This window comes from Ustilaginoidea virens, chromosome 4 (assembly GCF_000687475.1).
Source record: "Ustilaginoidea virens chromosome 4, complete sequence".
Taxonomy (NCBI): domain Eukaryota; kingdom Fungi; phylum Ascomycota; class Sordariomycetes; order Hypocreales; family Clavicipitaceae; genus Ustilaginoidea; species Ustilaginoidea virens.
In genome coordinates this window covers 5,123,320-5,138,911 of record NC_057319.1, presented here as the reverse complement: position 1 = coordinate 5,138,911, position 15,592 = coordinate 5,123,320, and the positions used below count along the sequence as shown (strand labels likewise).

Sequence of the window (15,592 nt, the reverse complement as noted above, 5' to 3'; positions counted from 1 at the left end):
ATTTGCTTCTATAAAAAGAGAAGCTGCCAGTATCGGAATCGCTGTCGCAAGGTGCCCAATTGGGCACAATTGGGCATATTGCGACGGATGTGCCGCGCACACCCGTTGCGCACGATGTGGCCACTTTTGCCCCTTTACCCCTGAGCCCGGTAGGGCACGCGGGCAGCCCGGCCCGACTGCGCCGATGCACGTGACAACGGCACACGCACAAAAAGGCCACATCGTGTAATTACTCTTTTGCTTCCTTTCTTTCCTCTTAGTTAGTCAGTCATTAGTAAAGTCAATAAATCCTTTACTTGGTGACCTCACGGTACATAATACCACGCGCGCGACCCTACGTATAACTGGGTACCCCGAGTTTATATCAACACTTTCTATAGGAACTCACCCAGATAATTTAGGCCTTTTAAAGTCTTATATTATACTCGATAGTAGCGCTTCAATGCACATTTTCAACGATATAAAGTAGTTCACTAATATCGACTATAATATCGATAAATACCTCATTCGTAATGCTTATAATAGTATTTTAAAAGTTCTCGGTATTAGCTTTATTCGAATTATATTATAGGATAGAAGGGCTATTACCTTTACTAATATTCTATATAATCCGACGATCGTAGCGAATCTTCTCGCTATAAAAAAGATAAGAAATAAGGGATTATTTTAGAATAATAAAGTCGACGAGATTTACCTACGGAAAAATAGTTAATAAGAAGTTATTTTTTAAGTTTCTTAGGTAGAAGAAAGGCCCTACATCCTCTACTAAAGTGGCAGAAACAATATACCTATAGATGAATTCATCATAAGGGCTCAAAATAAAGCCTTAATTATTAACGAAGCCTATTTAGCTTAAAAAGACAGCCGTTAGCCTAAAACTTCGATGAAAACGCCTTATGCTATCTGGCATACGCATTTTAGGCACCTAGGTCGGGATTCAATAGATCGTATCTTTAAGGATATATTGCAGATACCTAAGGAAAAAGAAGCTTCGAATTATAAGGTTTATAGTAGTATGAAAATCGTAAAGTAGATATTACAATCATCTTATAAGCTCTCGATGCTTTAAGAACCCTTTAAAGTGGTCTCTTTCGATCTATTTCTATAAGCTATTACTTTTAACGGTAATAAATACATAGCGTTATTTACCTGCCGATTCACAGGAATAAAATATATTTTCATAATACCTAGAAAGACCGACCTATTTAGATACTAGCTAATCTTTAAGAATCGAGTTTTATGCCTATATAATATAGCGATCGCGATAGTTATCTCTAATAATAAAATAGCGCTTTAGACTAGTAATAATCGGGAAGAAGCTAAGCGGAAAAGCATTGTAATTCGAAATTCGAGCCCTAGTTACTAATATCAGAACGGTTATACTGAACGTTCTAAAGGGGTATTAAAGACGAAAATAGCCCTTCTCAATATATAAGTAGGCTTTCCTAAGGAGTTATAGCCCGTTATAGCCGAAGTAGCAGTATATTTACTAAATCGAAGCCCTAGGAAGTCGGAAAGACCTTATAATAATTAGAAGTCACCTCTTTAAATGCTTTAACTTTAGCTCTATAACAATAAGCCCGCCTAGAAATACCTACCAACAGATATTCATCTATAAATTCACCACCTCTGCGCCTACAGATATAAGGCTTTCGTAATAACTCGCGATAGGATATTACAGAAAGGTCTAAAGCTTAATTAAAGAGCTTACATTAGGTATTTAGTAGGCTATATCTCGACTACTTAATACCTAATTTAGGTGCCTTTATTAAAAAGAAGCTATTAGTTTAATTCTAGCTATATTACATTCGATAAGACCGTTTTTTATTAAGATAAATACTACTTACCGATTTCTAAACAATAGAAAGAGGCCCTAAATAGCCTTATCGGTAATATTAAAGAAATACCTATTATTAACGATTTTAAATTTATATTATCTAGGAATTCGATTGAAAATATCTTTACTAACGATCCTATTATTAAATAAATACTAGAGGTATAAAATAAAGCTACTAACAATACCCCTTAACTAATAGAAATTAATCTTAAGGTTATAGACTACCCTAAAGAAACTATTGCTTAAGCGATACTACCATCCCTACTATTTTCGCCTAAGCCTAATAATAAACTTAAGCCAATTACTCCTTTTAATAATATATTCTTTATAAAGCTCGAAGGAAATGCTTATAATATATTTATAGCTTCTATCGCGAAGCCTTTAGCTATAATAGAGGCACCATATATTACGAATATACCTAAAGAGCCGGCGATATAGAGGGAGCTTAGAAAGCACCCTAAACGCGAGGAATTTATCGCTACTGCAAAAGAAGAATATTTAAAGGTTACGAACAGGGAGATTAAATATATTATTTAACGAAATGATTCATCTATCGACCCTTAGATCAAGCTATTAGACCTAAAGTAGGTATTTGCCTACAAATGGGACTAAGATAGGTACCTCACCGGTTATAAGGCACGATTATACGTTTGTAGTAATTAATAACCCTATAATCTTCGTAATACCTAGGCAGCGGCACTTACGGCACGTATATTTCGGCTTCTTATAGCGTTAATATGCTTCTTTAATCTGGAAACGTACTAATATGACTTTATTACGGCCTTTCTTAATATACTACTTAACGAGACCATCTATTGCAAACAACCCGATAGATTCTACGATAGTTTCACATTCATTAGGTTATTGCGAGCCCTATACGGGCTTCGAAGGTCTCTGCTACTATAGTTCAAAGAGTTATTACGATTCCTATTGCAATAAGGCTTCAAACAGGTCTGCGAGGACCCCTATATCTTTATTAATAGCTTCCTTATTATATTCTTCTACGTTAATAACCTAGTCGTGCTTTATTATAAATTACGGATAAAGGCATTCGAATCGTTCTATACGGCATTAATAGCGGTATTTAAGATTAAGGATCTCGGCGAGCTATAGTAGTTCCTAGCAATTGAGGTTATTCGCAATCGCACGGCCGGAAAATTATAGCTTATATAGAGGGCTTACTTTAATAAGCTAGCGATAAAATATAACCTTACCGCATTTGACGATACTAAAGACCGCCTTCTAGAGCACCTGCTACATACTGTAAGACTTAAGGCATTCGATGGGATAGCTAAACTATACAATACGAAGCGATACTAATTAATAGTGGGCTCGTTAGTATATCCGATTATAATTATAAGGCCTAAACTAGGCTATATTAGATTATAGCTATTAAGATTCCTTTAAAATCCGGGTCTAAACTATTTATAAGCCGTAAGGAAGGCACTCGACTATAGCTATACGTAGAAGAATACCGCGATAGAATTCCAGGCTAATATAGCAGAAATAGAGGCATTTTCTAATACTTCCTATGCCAACGATATCACGACGCGACGAAGCAGTTAGGGCTATATAATTAAGCTCTTTAGCGGCCCAATTATATATAAATCGGGTCAATAGGATACTATTACAATATCGTTAATAGAGGCAGAGCTTCTTACGATATCTTATACGGCAAAAGAGGTCATCGCCTTTAAGAGATTATGCAAGGAAGTTAGGCTTCAATTATATACCGATATCCCTACAATTCAATACGATAATATCCAGACCATTCGCCTATTAAAAGAGGAATTCTTCAAGCTTATAATACAGCTTCATCATATAGATATTCATTACTATTAGTTGCGCCAGGAGGTTTAGAAAGGAACGATCGATATTATATAGGTTCTAACGGGCAATATGGTTGCTAACGGTTTCACAAAGCCCCTAATAGGCTAGAAATTTGAAATCTTCCGCCGGTAGTTTAGGCTTATTGTTTTGAAGGGATCTTATAACGCCAGACCGCAGTCTTACAATATTGTTTTTGGTGGTGAGGAAGAGCCTTATAAGGATCAAAAAACGCCCTGAAAAATCAGATTGAAAGGGGCTTTTTCAACAGCTACACTTATTTCCTATAAAAAATTGGAATCTACGGTTTATTATTATTTTCGTACTTTATATATGTGCTATTGGGCCTATTTACCCCTATATAGGTAGCCTGTTTAACAATGGCACCGTTATTTTGCGCATATCGTTTTGAGTAGATTGATATTTCTACTTATTATCTTGCTTTGCACTGAATTTAGCTATATGGCAGGATATCCTTGAGAAAGCACATCCTAAGGGGGTGTGTCGGAGGGAAATTGGCTGTCTATAATATGGATATCGGTCATGTCCGAGGGTGGATGTGCCGAGTTCTCCCTAGATCAGTAAGCCCTTAGGGGTACCCCCTATCCCACTATAAATAGCTGGGAACACAAGTCTCTTAGAGAGGACTTGGTTCCTTCAATCAAGCATTATCGCATTTTCCCTATGCATTCTGACATCAACCCTCTACATTCGGAGTACACCCGTAGTTAAGCCAGAAATGGAACAGAAATGGAACAGGAAGAAAAAAAATGTAAAGATGAAGCCCGAGTGCGGGAGCGGCATCGGTATTGGCCTAAATAAAAGTCATCTCGCACACCAAGTGCCCTCATCGGTGCGACGCTGCTACAGGCGCCGATTACCATAATTCGCAAAGACATGAAACAGCACGTCGTACAAAGCAATTGGGTATCATATGCAAATGCTATTCGCCCGCTACATACATAGTAAATCAGACTTCCCCGCGCCTCAAGGCCGTCTCTCCCATTTCCTCGCTCCCTATTCCAAAATTCCACGCGTCAAAAAAAAAAAAAAAAAGGCGAATGGCCATGTTACACGGCACAAACAGGCGCCATGGGCGTAAACATGGTTCGCTGCCCAAGGGACGATAGATGCCACAGCTCGCGGCATGACGCTCTTGCTTGTGTTTGCTTCTTCGCTTGTGGCATGGCCGACTTCCTCGCTATAGTCTTGCTGCTCGCAAACGCCATTGCCGTAGCAAACACGCACAGTATCAAGCTGGACATGGAGGCGACGGTTTGTAACAGCCGGGGTTCCATCAAGGCGGGTGATGAGTCCATGACAACAGATGCAAGAGGCGACGAAGGCTGATCGCCAGCCGCTGCAATTCGAAGTGCTCTGCCTGAAGCAAGAGCAGGACGGTTGTGCGACCCAGTGGTTGGCGTATCCTCCCCGGCTCCGGATGAAATCAGAGACGCCATCTGGGGGTTGGGGACACCGCCAGATTCAAAAACAGGAGCGCCTAGTCGTTGTCGCTCAAGATGGACACCGCGTCCAGACGCAGGGGTGGTCACATCAACTGACGAGCTGGTCGCGTCGGCAAAAGAAGACGATGATGGTATGGGGCAAGCGGCAAGTAAGTCATGCCTGTCAAGGCCGTGTTCATTGATAGGTGAAGCACCCGGAGCAGATGAGCCGACGAAAACAGTAGGGCCTGAGCCCGGCCTTTGGGGTTGATGTTGCTCATGGCGGTGGTCGTCAAGCGATGACGGAATGAAGCCTCGGGCAAACACGTCAATTAGGCCTTTGGGAGATTCGTCTTGCATGTTGTGACAACGTTCACCACGTGGCAGACGGTCAGGCGCTGAGTTTCCCTCACTCGCAGATTCAGAGGAACCGTTGCTCAAGACCTGTCGGGCGCGAGAATTCTGCGTCTGCAAACTAGTCAGACCAGTACCAACAGAGGACGAACCGGGCAGTAAACTTACACTCGGCATGCTGGGTCCCGACGACAACGAGTCTGGTTGAGATGCAACCACATTATCTTTATCGCAAGTTGTTGCAGGAAGCTCCTTCTTCACAGTTAGTCGCAATACATATACCGGAGTCGAATCCAAGAAACATACACTGCGGACCTGGATGGTGGTGCCAGACGCGGATTGACGAGCCGATTCAGCTAGTTGTGCCTTTTGTGAAGTTAGTTTGCGTGAGAGAATACAAAGTCGAGCTGCTACGGGATAACATACACCGCTGATGCTGCCAGGGAAGCTTGACGAAAGCATGCCTATGTGCGGATTGACGAGTACATGCATAGATACCTGGGTAGGGGTCAGTATTGATCGTGCGTGTTGCGGAACATGGTCGAGAAGACATACGCTTGGTTGGGTATTCAGAGAAACAGAGGCCGCAGGCGGGCTGATGCTGGTTGATGTTCTCTGGGGAGTTGGTCCCTGAGCAGCCTTGTGTGATGGCGACGGAAGAGTTGCGGCACCTAGAGTCTGGCTGCAGGGCGAAGAGTCGGATGCCGGTACGCCTGTGCCTGGCGGAGAAGTAGTGGTCGCCTGAAGAATCGAGGAGCGGGACCCCTCGTTAGACCCGTCCGAGGCGTTCATGGTGGTGAGTATGTCACTTCTGCGCAATTTGCTTCTGCAGCTATCGCCCATAGATTCAACAGTAGACTTGACTTGGAGTTCACTTCTTGACAGGCCAGGATCGTCCAGCCCGAGGGCCTCGCCGTTTGAGGTGGCATTGAATACTGGCGAGCATTCAACCAATGATGGTTTCTCCAGATTGGGCAAACTATTCACCGAGGAAACGATGGATAACATGCGCTCATCTTCAGAGAAGCTGGACGCGGGCGAGTATAGATTGAAGTCGGTGTAGTCGCTTGCAGAGCGAGCCCGCTCGAGGAAGGGGAGGTCGGCTAGCCAGTCTTGTTCCTGAAGCTGCGGTATGACAAACTCGGGCCCTGAAGGAGCGGCAAGTCCCTGCTGCGACGTCGGGGTGCGCGACTTTGTTGGCGACGTAGCAGAAGAAGGAGTAGATTGCGAGGAGGTGTAATCCGAAGCATCGGGGAAAAAGTAGGCATCGGAAGGTACCAGTTGGGGAAACTGAATAAGCTCATCAAATGAGTCATAATGCATGATGGCCGCATCCAAGTCGTCCAGGCCAGCGAGGGAGGTGGACGGATCCCATTCAAATGTTGATGTGCTGACAGGAAGCTCGGCCTCGGCCAAGTCTAGCCGTGGACAAGGTGGGGGGAGTTGAGAGGGCGCAACCCTTGGCCTCTTTGCAGGTTTGGGCGTTTTCTGCGGTGCTGCTTGAGCTGCACCTCGCTTCTTGTGGCTAGGGTCGCAGCGAATCTTCTTGCGTCGACAGCTGTCGCAGGCCTTGATGATTCTCATGAGATGGGCATGATCACGCTGCTCCTTAGTCTTAGTTCCACGCGAACCGGAATGGGTCACGTCCACTCCATCCTTGGTAAGGATCTTCATGCCGGGAAGGTGGGAAAAGTCGGTGGCATGAGATCTTGAGGGAAGGCTGCTGGACTGCTTGCCGCCTCGTCGACGCCGGACGGAGGGGTGTGGTGAAGAGGCTACTGACGAGGCAGAGGTGGCGCTCCAGTCCCACGAAGACGTGATGGGAGAGACGTTGAATGACGGGCTGACCGAGGCCGAGGACGGGCTCGTCGTTGATGGAGAAGTGACGGGAGAAGGAGCGGGCTGCACTGGGTAGAACTTGAAGGTTTGGCCAGTCCTCTGTGCATAGTGAAAAAAATCGAGAGTGATTGTGGCACGCTTCTCGTTGGTGGCAGAAGGACCAGGAATGTAAGCGTTGATCATGTCATCGAGCTCTTGCGATCCGAGAGCAGGGAAGAATTGCAAGGGGGCGCCGAGTGCGGGCTGGTAAACAGAGAAGCCCTGAGGGAGAGAAGAGAAGGTCTGGGTGGTGTCGGCCATTTCAGCGGTGACTATGGCGTGTCTTTGAGGAAAGTCTTGCGGGATGAGGTCCTGGGGATGAGGATTTGTCCTTTGTCGGCTTTCTTGGGGGCAAATGATTCGCAAGCCGACTGGCATAGACGAGAAAGATTTTGAAGCCAATAAAGAGTGACAGAAGCCGAAGCTCAAACGAAGGTTGTGGTGGGATTCTTGGAAGCTGACGGAGAGGGGTTTTGCTCCGTTGCTTTCTTTTCTTTTGTTTGTTTCGTTTCGTTTCTTTTCTTTTCTTTTTTTTATATATATGTTTTGCTTTAGTATTTTTTATCCCAGTGAACCGTTTGGCCTTTTCCTACACGAGCAGGCCGACGACTGTAGTCGAGTTTGAAAGGAGGAGAAAGATCGGAATCGAGAGATGGAGAGATGGAGAGATGGAGAGACACTCGAGGTTCTTATCCGGGAGGGAGTCAGTCACTGGCGCAGTCAGCAGAGGCTGACTCTTTCGGCGTGCTCAATCAGGCTTAGCGCTAGATGGGCACTTCAAATCAGCACCCAATGAAGAGTCTCCAAACCAACAGGGGTCGTGATCTGAGGGGCAGTCATTGGGCGACATGGCCCACTCTGCGAACCACCCGCGACGGGGTATCGGTGTGGAAAACCGCCTCTGATTGCTCAATGGCCTGAGGCCAGGCGTATGCAAGGCAAGAGTGACTCGAATCCCGGGGTTTGCAGCTGCCTCAAGGCCTTGTCCGTCTCATCAATGGGGCATCCTCGCTTCCTCGATATAACCGACTCGGCTGCTTCCTTTTCGACGACCGGCATCTCCAGCTGCTGGATGAAGCCGGCATGGCCACAGCAGCAGCATCGCCACCGGGATGGTACCAGACGACGACGGATTCCGACGCGCAGCTTCTTCTTCCTCATCAAGGCGATGCAACGGCCAGGATAACAACCAACGTCAGTCAAGTGGTTAGAGGTTGCTGCCTGCTGGCTGCCTCTGGGGCCTCAGCCACCCCACAGCGGGGGACAAGTCGGACCAAATACCTGGTCATCTCATCTGACGGGAGAGACAGTCAAGACACGCAGGCCGAGTTACTCCGATCATCTGGCGCTACGAGCAAAGCGTTGCAGTCGATAATGCCACGAGAGCCTGGGTTGCGGCGCGACTGCCCTTTGCCAGGGCGTAAGGGCATGGCTGATGGGGCAAACTTGTGACCCCTTGCTTGCCCGCAGACGCAACCAGCCCGGAATTTGCCAGCTCGCTGGGTACCTCATCAGCTACAGTTTCCACGAAAAGAGCTGGAAAATAGTGTCTATTCACTGGGCACGGCTGGACGACGAGCAAGCGGGCTGCAAGAGCCGCCAGCGCAAAAAAAAAAACGACAGTGTTTGCCCAACACACGACAGGCAACGAGGCGCAACCATCATCACGTTGGACTCTGGCTGAGCGCAGGATGGCTAGGGACTTGATGCTTATGTGTTTCTACCGGCGCTAACTAGGTGTGTAGAAGTCTGGTAGCACTTTTGTACCCTTTCGCTCGCACAGGCCCCGCAAGCAACGCTCCATCGCATCCTTCCTGAAGAAGCACGTAAACAGAGCGGGAAGGGTTTTCGAACACACCGGGAACGCTAAGCCTAAAAGAGAACTTGTATATTTGCACATATTTTCTATGAGTAGTGACGTGCCGCATTTTTCTTCCTTCCTGCTACTCCATACACTTTTCTCCTTCTTACACCACCATACACATTATCACGACTTTTGCCTACGCAATAGCTTCAGAAGCAACCCCGACGCCCTATGTTATCACTTTATCTGATATTAAGTGTAGATATCATATATCGCTTTGTATGCACACGACTTTAGTTGTCGGAATCGCTATCGCAATTGCTCCAATTGGGCATATTGACAATTGGGTTATGTTGTGGCCCCTTTTCCCTACGCCTTAATTGGGCATACGGGCAACCCGGCCCGGCCGCGCCGATACACGTGACCACAGCACGCGCACAAAAAAGAAAAATATCGTGTAATTCTTCCTTTTGCCTCCTTTTCCTACCTTTGATAGTTAGTCACAAGTAAAGTAATAGAATCCTTTGCTTGGTGACCATACGGTACCTGATACCACGCGCGCGACCCTACGTACAACTGGGTATACCGAGTTCCTATCAACAATAAGTATGTATGCACACTTTAAAGGTTCGCAGCAGTAAAAATGCGGCACGTCACTACTTATAGAAAATATGTGCAAAGGTATAAGTTCTCTTTTAGGCTTAGCGTTCCCGGTGTGTTTGAAAACCCTTCCCGCTCTGTTTACGTACTCTTCCTGAAGACGTCTGGTTGACCCATTGCAGTGGTGCACGCCACGCTAATGATGCATTAGACCCCTGTATTCCTTGCGACAAGTGTCAAGGGTTCAGCTCGGTAATGCGCGGCTTTGATGACGCGGCTTCGCTGGGTCCCGTTTCGATCCTTTGACTAGCAAGTCTGTCCTTCAATCAAGCCCTGCGGCTACTGCAACGCATTGCACAAATTGCAACGCATCCACCACTGCAAAAAAAAAAAAAAAAAAAAAAAAGGGGGGGGGGGGGGGGGGGCTGTTGAAAAGATCTGGATAGCTCTGGCACCATTTGTCTCCTGAGGTTGACGGCGGGCGCCAAGGCCTTTGGACCAACTCTGCCAGCATTCCCCAGTCCAGACGGCAAACGCGCCAAGGCAGAGCGCGAGCGGCATTGCAGCAAATATGAGCACGTAATGCACATAAGCAAGAGCGGCCCCAATCAAGAAAGACGAATTCCAGGGTCCTTATTACGGTTCTCGGAAAGGAGTTGCCTGCCAGCAGCATCTTGCCCATCAAAGATTATAAATATCTGGCGCCGGAAGCACCTACAGTTTCCTCGTCGGCCGCGTCATACCCAGCAAATCCTCCGCGTGCTTGCTCCATGCTCCTCCACTCGCCCTGCTAAACCCCGGCAGACTCGGGGCAACCTTGGGATTCGCAAGCCTTGCGCTCAAAGGGACTCGGCCGGGCAGTGATGCCTCAAACGGGACAACGTTCTGCGGTGCCTGTCCAGCGGCATCTTGCTTGCGCGCCGCCTTTCTGCCGCGTGTTGCCGGGTTGGCAATCTTGCGTTTCCGGGTCGGCTCAATCTCTTCAGAGGCCAGCTGCGGCGGCGGCGGCGGTTGCGGTTGCGGGTTCGCTGCCGACTGCTCCGGCTCCGGCTCCGGCACGAGGTGATTTGATGGTTCCGTCAAAACAGCACGGCACGGCTGCTTGTCACCTGGCTCAGCCGACGCGGAACGTTCGTCTTGTCTCGGCGCAACGTCATCTGCGGCTTCTGGGCTTGGAGTGCTCGATGTTTCAGCTTTTGTTGCTTGGATTTCTGGCCTTTTTATCGCTTGAGGTTTGATCATTAGAGAAATACCAGGGGGTCGATGAGGAGCTGAGGGCGGTCTTCCAATGACCCCAATGCGACTTGCTGCGGCCGTGGCGAATGGCGCCGAGAACGTCTGCTCCTCTCCCACCGGTACAAATCCAAATACTTCTTTGCACCGTACGCCTTTTCGTGCCATGCGTTGTATCCGTGGGCCGCTTGGCCCCGCTGATGATTCGGCAGCCGGTTTCTCGGCCTCTTGCTTCGGTCTCGGTGGCCTGGTCTTTTCCAACAGCGGAGAGCCGCCACCGTCGCATGGGCCTGCAGTTGCCGAGGTGTCGGGGCAGTCATGGCGCTTCAACTGGCCGCTTTTCTCCGAAGCGATGTCGAATTCATTTTCGCTCGCGGTATCTGTGGATGCCGTGTTGGGCTTGCTGGGGGTGGCTCGTTTGGTTGGGTTTGACAGCCCGTCATCTGATTCACTCTCGCTTGAGCGCCGTGACGACATGTTGGGCTCGCGGCTTTTTCGCATCCTTCTGGGCCTGTTCGTTGGCAAGTCTGAATCACTTTCGCTCAGGCTTTCTGTTGGCAAGACCTTTGGTTCGTCCGAGGTGTCTGATTTGGTCGTTTTTAATGGCGCATCCTCTGATTCGTCACCGTCGCTTGAGCACCCTGAAGTGATGCGAGTCTCTTGGTTTCTTTTGACACTGCCAGTCCTTCTCGTTGACGAATTGGCTAATAAATCTTCATCATCCAGCGACGTAGCCTCGGGTAGTGACACAGCATCATCTTGCTCATAGACTCCAGACTCCAAGTCCAACGGCTGGTCCTCAAACTCGGCTAGAGATGAATTCTTTGTAAAACTTCCTTGTCTTGGTACCTGATGCACCGAACGTTTCCCACCCGGTAATTTGTCCAGCTCATCTTCGCTGGGATGCTGCGTCGAACCACTTTCCCCTGCCAAATAACTTGTTTCAGTTTGGCCATAATCGGGATTGCTTTGGAGCGACTGGGCTGAGCTGGGCCGACTGGAATTTTCCTGCGCGGCAGCCATGGTCGGCCTTGGGCCAGGCAACCTTGGTTCCCGAGTGTGGCATATTTCCATTTCCTTCTCTTCCTCCTCCTCTGGCTCAAAAAATCTCCGAGGAGGCTCTGGTGCAGACAAAGTTTGACACTTGGCAGCGATCGTCCGAGCGCCGAGCCCTGGTAAGGGTGACGGCGATTTCCCGCTTTGCTGCTCTTGCCTCTGCTCCGATACCAGCAGAAGACCTCGCCTTTTCCTGGGCCTGATTCTCAATTCGGTTCGCGGTTCTCGTAGCGCTGGTGGTGGCGACGCTAGATGCGAGGGCGGCTTCGACGTTTTCCCAGGAGCTGCTGCTGGGCGTATTTGCGGCTCTACAGGTACGGGTGTCGGCCTTTTTGAACGTCCATCACGAATCGAGGGCTCAGTGGCTAAGGTCCCTGTGCCATTTCTTCTTGTTGCAAGCGATGATGGCTTGGCTACCTTGACCACTGGCTGCTCACGAGACGCTCCCACTAGCGCTTCTTCCCTTGTACCCGTTGAGTCGGGCTGTTCCTCCCCATCGTCTACGACCACAACCGCGGGTTGCAGCGTTCCATGTTTGTAGTCACTGGCCGGGTCGTCTCGCTGTTCTGACGGTGGTTCTTGTCGTTGGATGCGAAACGACTGCTTGCCAAGCTTTCCCAAGTGCAATCCGTCTCGCTCGCCGCTTACTGCCCGCTGTTCGGCGTCCGTTCGGCCCTTTGCAAATGACGTGTCGACTGCTCCACGGGTTAGCCTTTGCGTTGGTGGCTGCTTTGCCTTTGGTCCTTCGTCGAGAGCGACGACATCATCCTCCTCGGCGGCGAGCCCCGCCGCTGCATCCGCTGCCTCCTGCACATGCGTCTTCTCCTTCAAAAGCCTCGATCTCAACGTCGACACCGCAACGGGGCACGTGGACAGGTTCAGCCGTGCGCCAAACAGGCTTTGCGCAAAGCCCGTCTTGCTCGGCGGCGAAGGACTGGTTCTCCTCTTCTTGGCCGGCGGCGGTGCTGGCCGAGCGTCCGCCGCGGGGTTTCCGTTCCGAGCCTCGTACGGCGAGCGAGCCGGAACAGCGGCCCGACCGATCGGCCCGGGGCTGCGGACGATGCGGCTCAGCGGCCGATGATTCAGTTGAAAGTGGGTGCTCCTCTGCCGGTCCTGCGGCCGAGGCTGCTGCTGCTGCTGCTGCCGATGCCCAGCTCTGCCTGGTGTCGGCGTCTTGGCCGCCGCCACGGCCCTCCGCTTCTCTACTTCCCGCGCGCGCCTGTCCAGCAGCTCGGTGAGATCCTGCTCCCTGGACCCCACGCAGTCGGCCACCTGGACCATGGCGGCCCCGCGATCGAGCTGGAGCTCCTCCCCTTCCTCAAGGTCCCCCCCCGCCGGCCAGTGGCCGTCGCCAATGAAGTTGCCCCGATCGTCGTACACCATGATGCGCTTGTTGAAGGTGTGGTACTTGAGCTTGCCGTCCTGCCATCGCTTCTGCTTGCGCTTCAGGTCGTGCGTGAAGAGGCAGACGTAGTCTCGGACGGTGGCAGTGGTCGCGGCAGCCTCGCCGGAGGACCCTGCAGGGGCGGTGGAGGTTGTTCCCCTGACGGCATAAGACATCTTGACGAGAGGGTCATGGCCTCTGAAAGTTTGTTGCTGATTTAACGACGGACGGGACGTGATGCCGGATGACGCGTCGCGGTGGGGGTCTGGCCGTGAACGCGGACGCCAAGTCACGTGCATCCGCGGGGCGGCAGCTAGCAGGGGCGGCCTCCATCCCTAAGGTATGTAGCTTAGGGCCAGCATCGTCAAACCCGCCCCTGTCCGTCTTTCCCCTCATCGGCCGGCTCCGGGCTTGGCTCCGCCCAGATTGCCGACCGAAAGAGGCAGTTCAAGATCCAACGCCCCAGCTTTGCTCTGCTGGCGCTGGAACCCCCCGCCCGGTCCCCCTGGCCATAAAGCTCAACCCATCTCTCCCCTTCCCTTCGCCTCCCTCCACATCCTCCAACTCGCCACGACCCGGCTCCGCCCCCCCCCACCCCGCCAGAATGGCCTACGAGATGAACCTCCCCATTGTCGATCTCGACATCTACCTCTCCAACGACGCCTCCTCCCCGCCCGTGCAGCAGGAGTGCGCCAGAGCCGCCGACGCCCTCATCACCTACGGCGCCCTCATCCTGCACGATTCGCGCGTCCTCGAGTCCGACAACGCCGCCTTCCTCGACCTGCTCGAGGACTACTTCGCCCAGCCGGAGGACCGGCTGCGCGAGGACGAGCGCCCCCAGCTGAGCTACCAGATCGGCGTCACGCTCGAAAACACCGAGAAGCCGAAGTGCGCCGTCGACGAGCCCTGCCTCGACGTCATCAGGCGCCTGCACCCCAGCCAGCGACCGCTCGATATCGCGGGCCACCAGCCCGACCCCAAGGCCAGGTTTTTCTGGCGCATGGCCGACCCGCCGCCGTACAAGACGCAGTTTCCGGGGCTGAATGCCGCGAACGTGGTTCCCCGCGCCGACGGAATCCGGCACCGGTGGCAACCTACGCTGGACAAGTGGGGGACCAGCATGAAGAATGCGTACGGAAGCTTGCTGCCCCTCCATTTCTCTCTTTTCTCTTTTTTTTTTCCCGCAAACTCGTGCTGAGTTGGGCTGACGGAGAGAACCAGCGTATCCAAGTTATCCGAGATGACGGCCGTCGGTCTCGGCCTCCCAGCGGCCTATTTCAGCGACGCCGCCAAGTACGGGTACGTCTGAACGCAACATGCTCCCTTTTCAGCGTTTCCAGCTCATTCCGTCCCAGACCGCATCTCCTCGCCCCAACCGCAAGCGACCTGGCCAAATACTCGGCAAAAGACACCATCCTCGCGGGCTTCCACACAGACCTCAACTTCCTCACTATCCACGGCCGCTCCCGCTACCCCGGCCTCAACATCTGGGCCCGCAACACCGGCGACCGCATCGCCGTCAAAATCCCCAAAGGGAACTACCTCCTCGTCCAAGCAGGCAAGCAACTCGAGTACGCCACCGGCGGGCTCATCAAAGCAGGGTTCCATGAGGTGGTCGTCAATGACAAGACCATCGAGACCATGGAGCGTCGCAAGGAGGAGTTTCCCGATAGACCGCTTATCCGCATCTCAAGCACCCTGTTCTGGCATCTGAATTCCGATTTCGACCTCGCTCCTGTGCCCGAGTTGGCGCAAAGGGCGAGGCAAGTTCGCGAGGAGCAAAGGAAGATCGGGAGGGATGAAGGGGAAGAGGTTGAGTATCCGGTCATCAAGGTTGGGCATCAGGTTGAGGGGTAAGTCATCTTCACTTGGTCGGCGCTTTGCCGTTGCTGTGAACGGCTATGCTGACAGAGTGCAGTGAACTCAAGCATATTGCTCTGATGGCTTGAAAATCTACAGTCTAGAATGTTCATGATGCCGAGCCCTCCGACAAAGGCGACTTATGAATCATGTAAATGTTTTGGTGCGAATTTGTTCGGCCTATTGCTGAGGAAAGGACGCTATTTCGGCGTGATGCTGGTGCTTCTTGGCAATCTATCATGTCTGCTAAGCCCAGGCACCACAATCTCTAGGCGCTCGCTCTTCAGGAGGATGCGTCATATTAGCGCTTCAAT

General features: G+C 50.7%; 4 protein-coding genes across 4 annotated transcripts; 1 reads left to right on the top strand and 3 right to left on the bottom strand.

Moving 5' to 3' along the window:
• Positions 1-4,734: 4,734 nt before the first annotated feature.
• On the bottom strand, positions 4,735-7,719 carry UV8b_05874 (uncharacterized protein; the record flags this gene model as incomplete). The annotated part of the gene is made up of 5 exons (XM_043143371.1): positions 4,735-5,577; positions 5,632-5,715; positions 5,770-5,829; positions 5,890-5,961; positions 6,019-7,719. The coding sequence occupies 5 exons, from the start codon at positions 7,717-7,719 to the stop codon at positions 4,735-4,737; spliced, it is 2,760 nt and encodes a 919-aa protein (XP_042999304.1).
• A 2,740-nt stretch (positions 7,720-10,459) lies between these two features.
• Positions 10,460-12,001, bottom strand: UV8b_05873 (uncharacterized protein; the record flags this gene model as incomplete). Its single annotated transcript, XM_043143370.1, has 1 exon — positions 10,460-12,001. One exon carries the CDS (start codon positions 11,999-12,001, stop codon positions 10,460-10,462), a length of 1,542 nt encoding a protein of 513 aa, XP_042999303.1.
• A 76-nt stretch (positions 12,002-12,077) lies between these two features.
• Positions 12,078-13,594, bottom strand: UV8b_05872 (uncharacterized protein; the record flags this gene model as incomplete). Its single annotated transcript, XM_043143369.1, has 2 exons — positions 12,078-12,362; positions 12,452-13,594. 2 exons carry the CDS (start codon positions 13,592-13,594, stop codon positions 12,078-12,080), a joined length of 1,428 nt encoding a protein of 475 aa, XP_042999302.1.
• Positions 13,595-14,022: 428 nt separating this feature from the next.
• On the top strand, positions 14,023-15,367 carry UV8b_05871 (uncharacterized protein; the record flags this gene model as incomplete). Its single annotated transcript, XM_043143368.1, has 4 exons — positions 14,023-14,549; positions 14,640-14,717; positions 14,774-15,271; positions 15,337-15,367. The coding sequence occupies 4 exons, from the start codon at positions 14,023-14,025 to the stop codon at positions 15,365-15,367; spliced, it is 1,134 nt and encodes a 377-aa protein (XP_042999301.1).
• Positions 15,368-15,592: the final 225 nt, after the last annotated feature.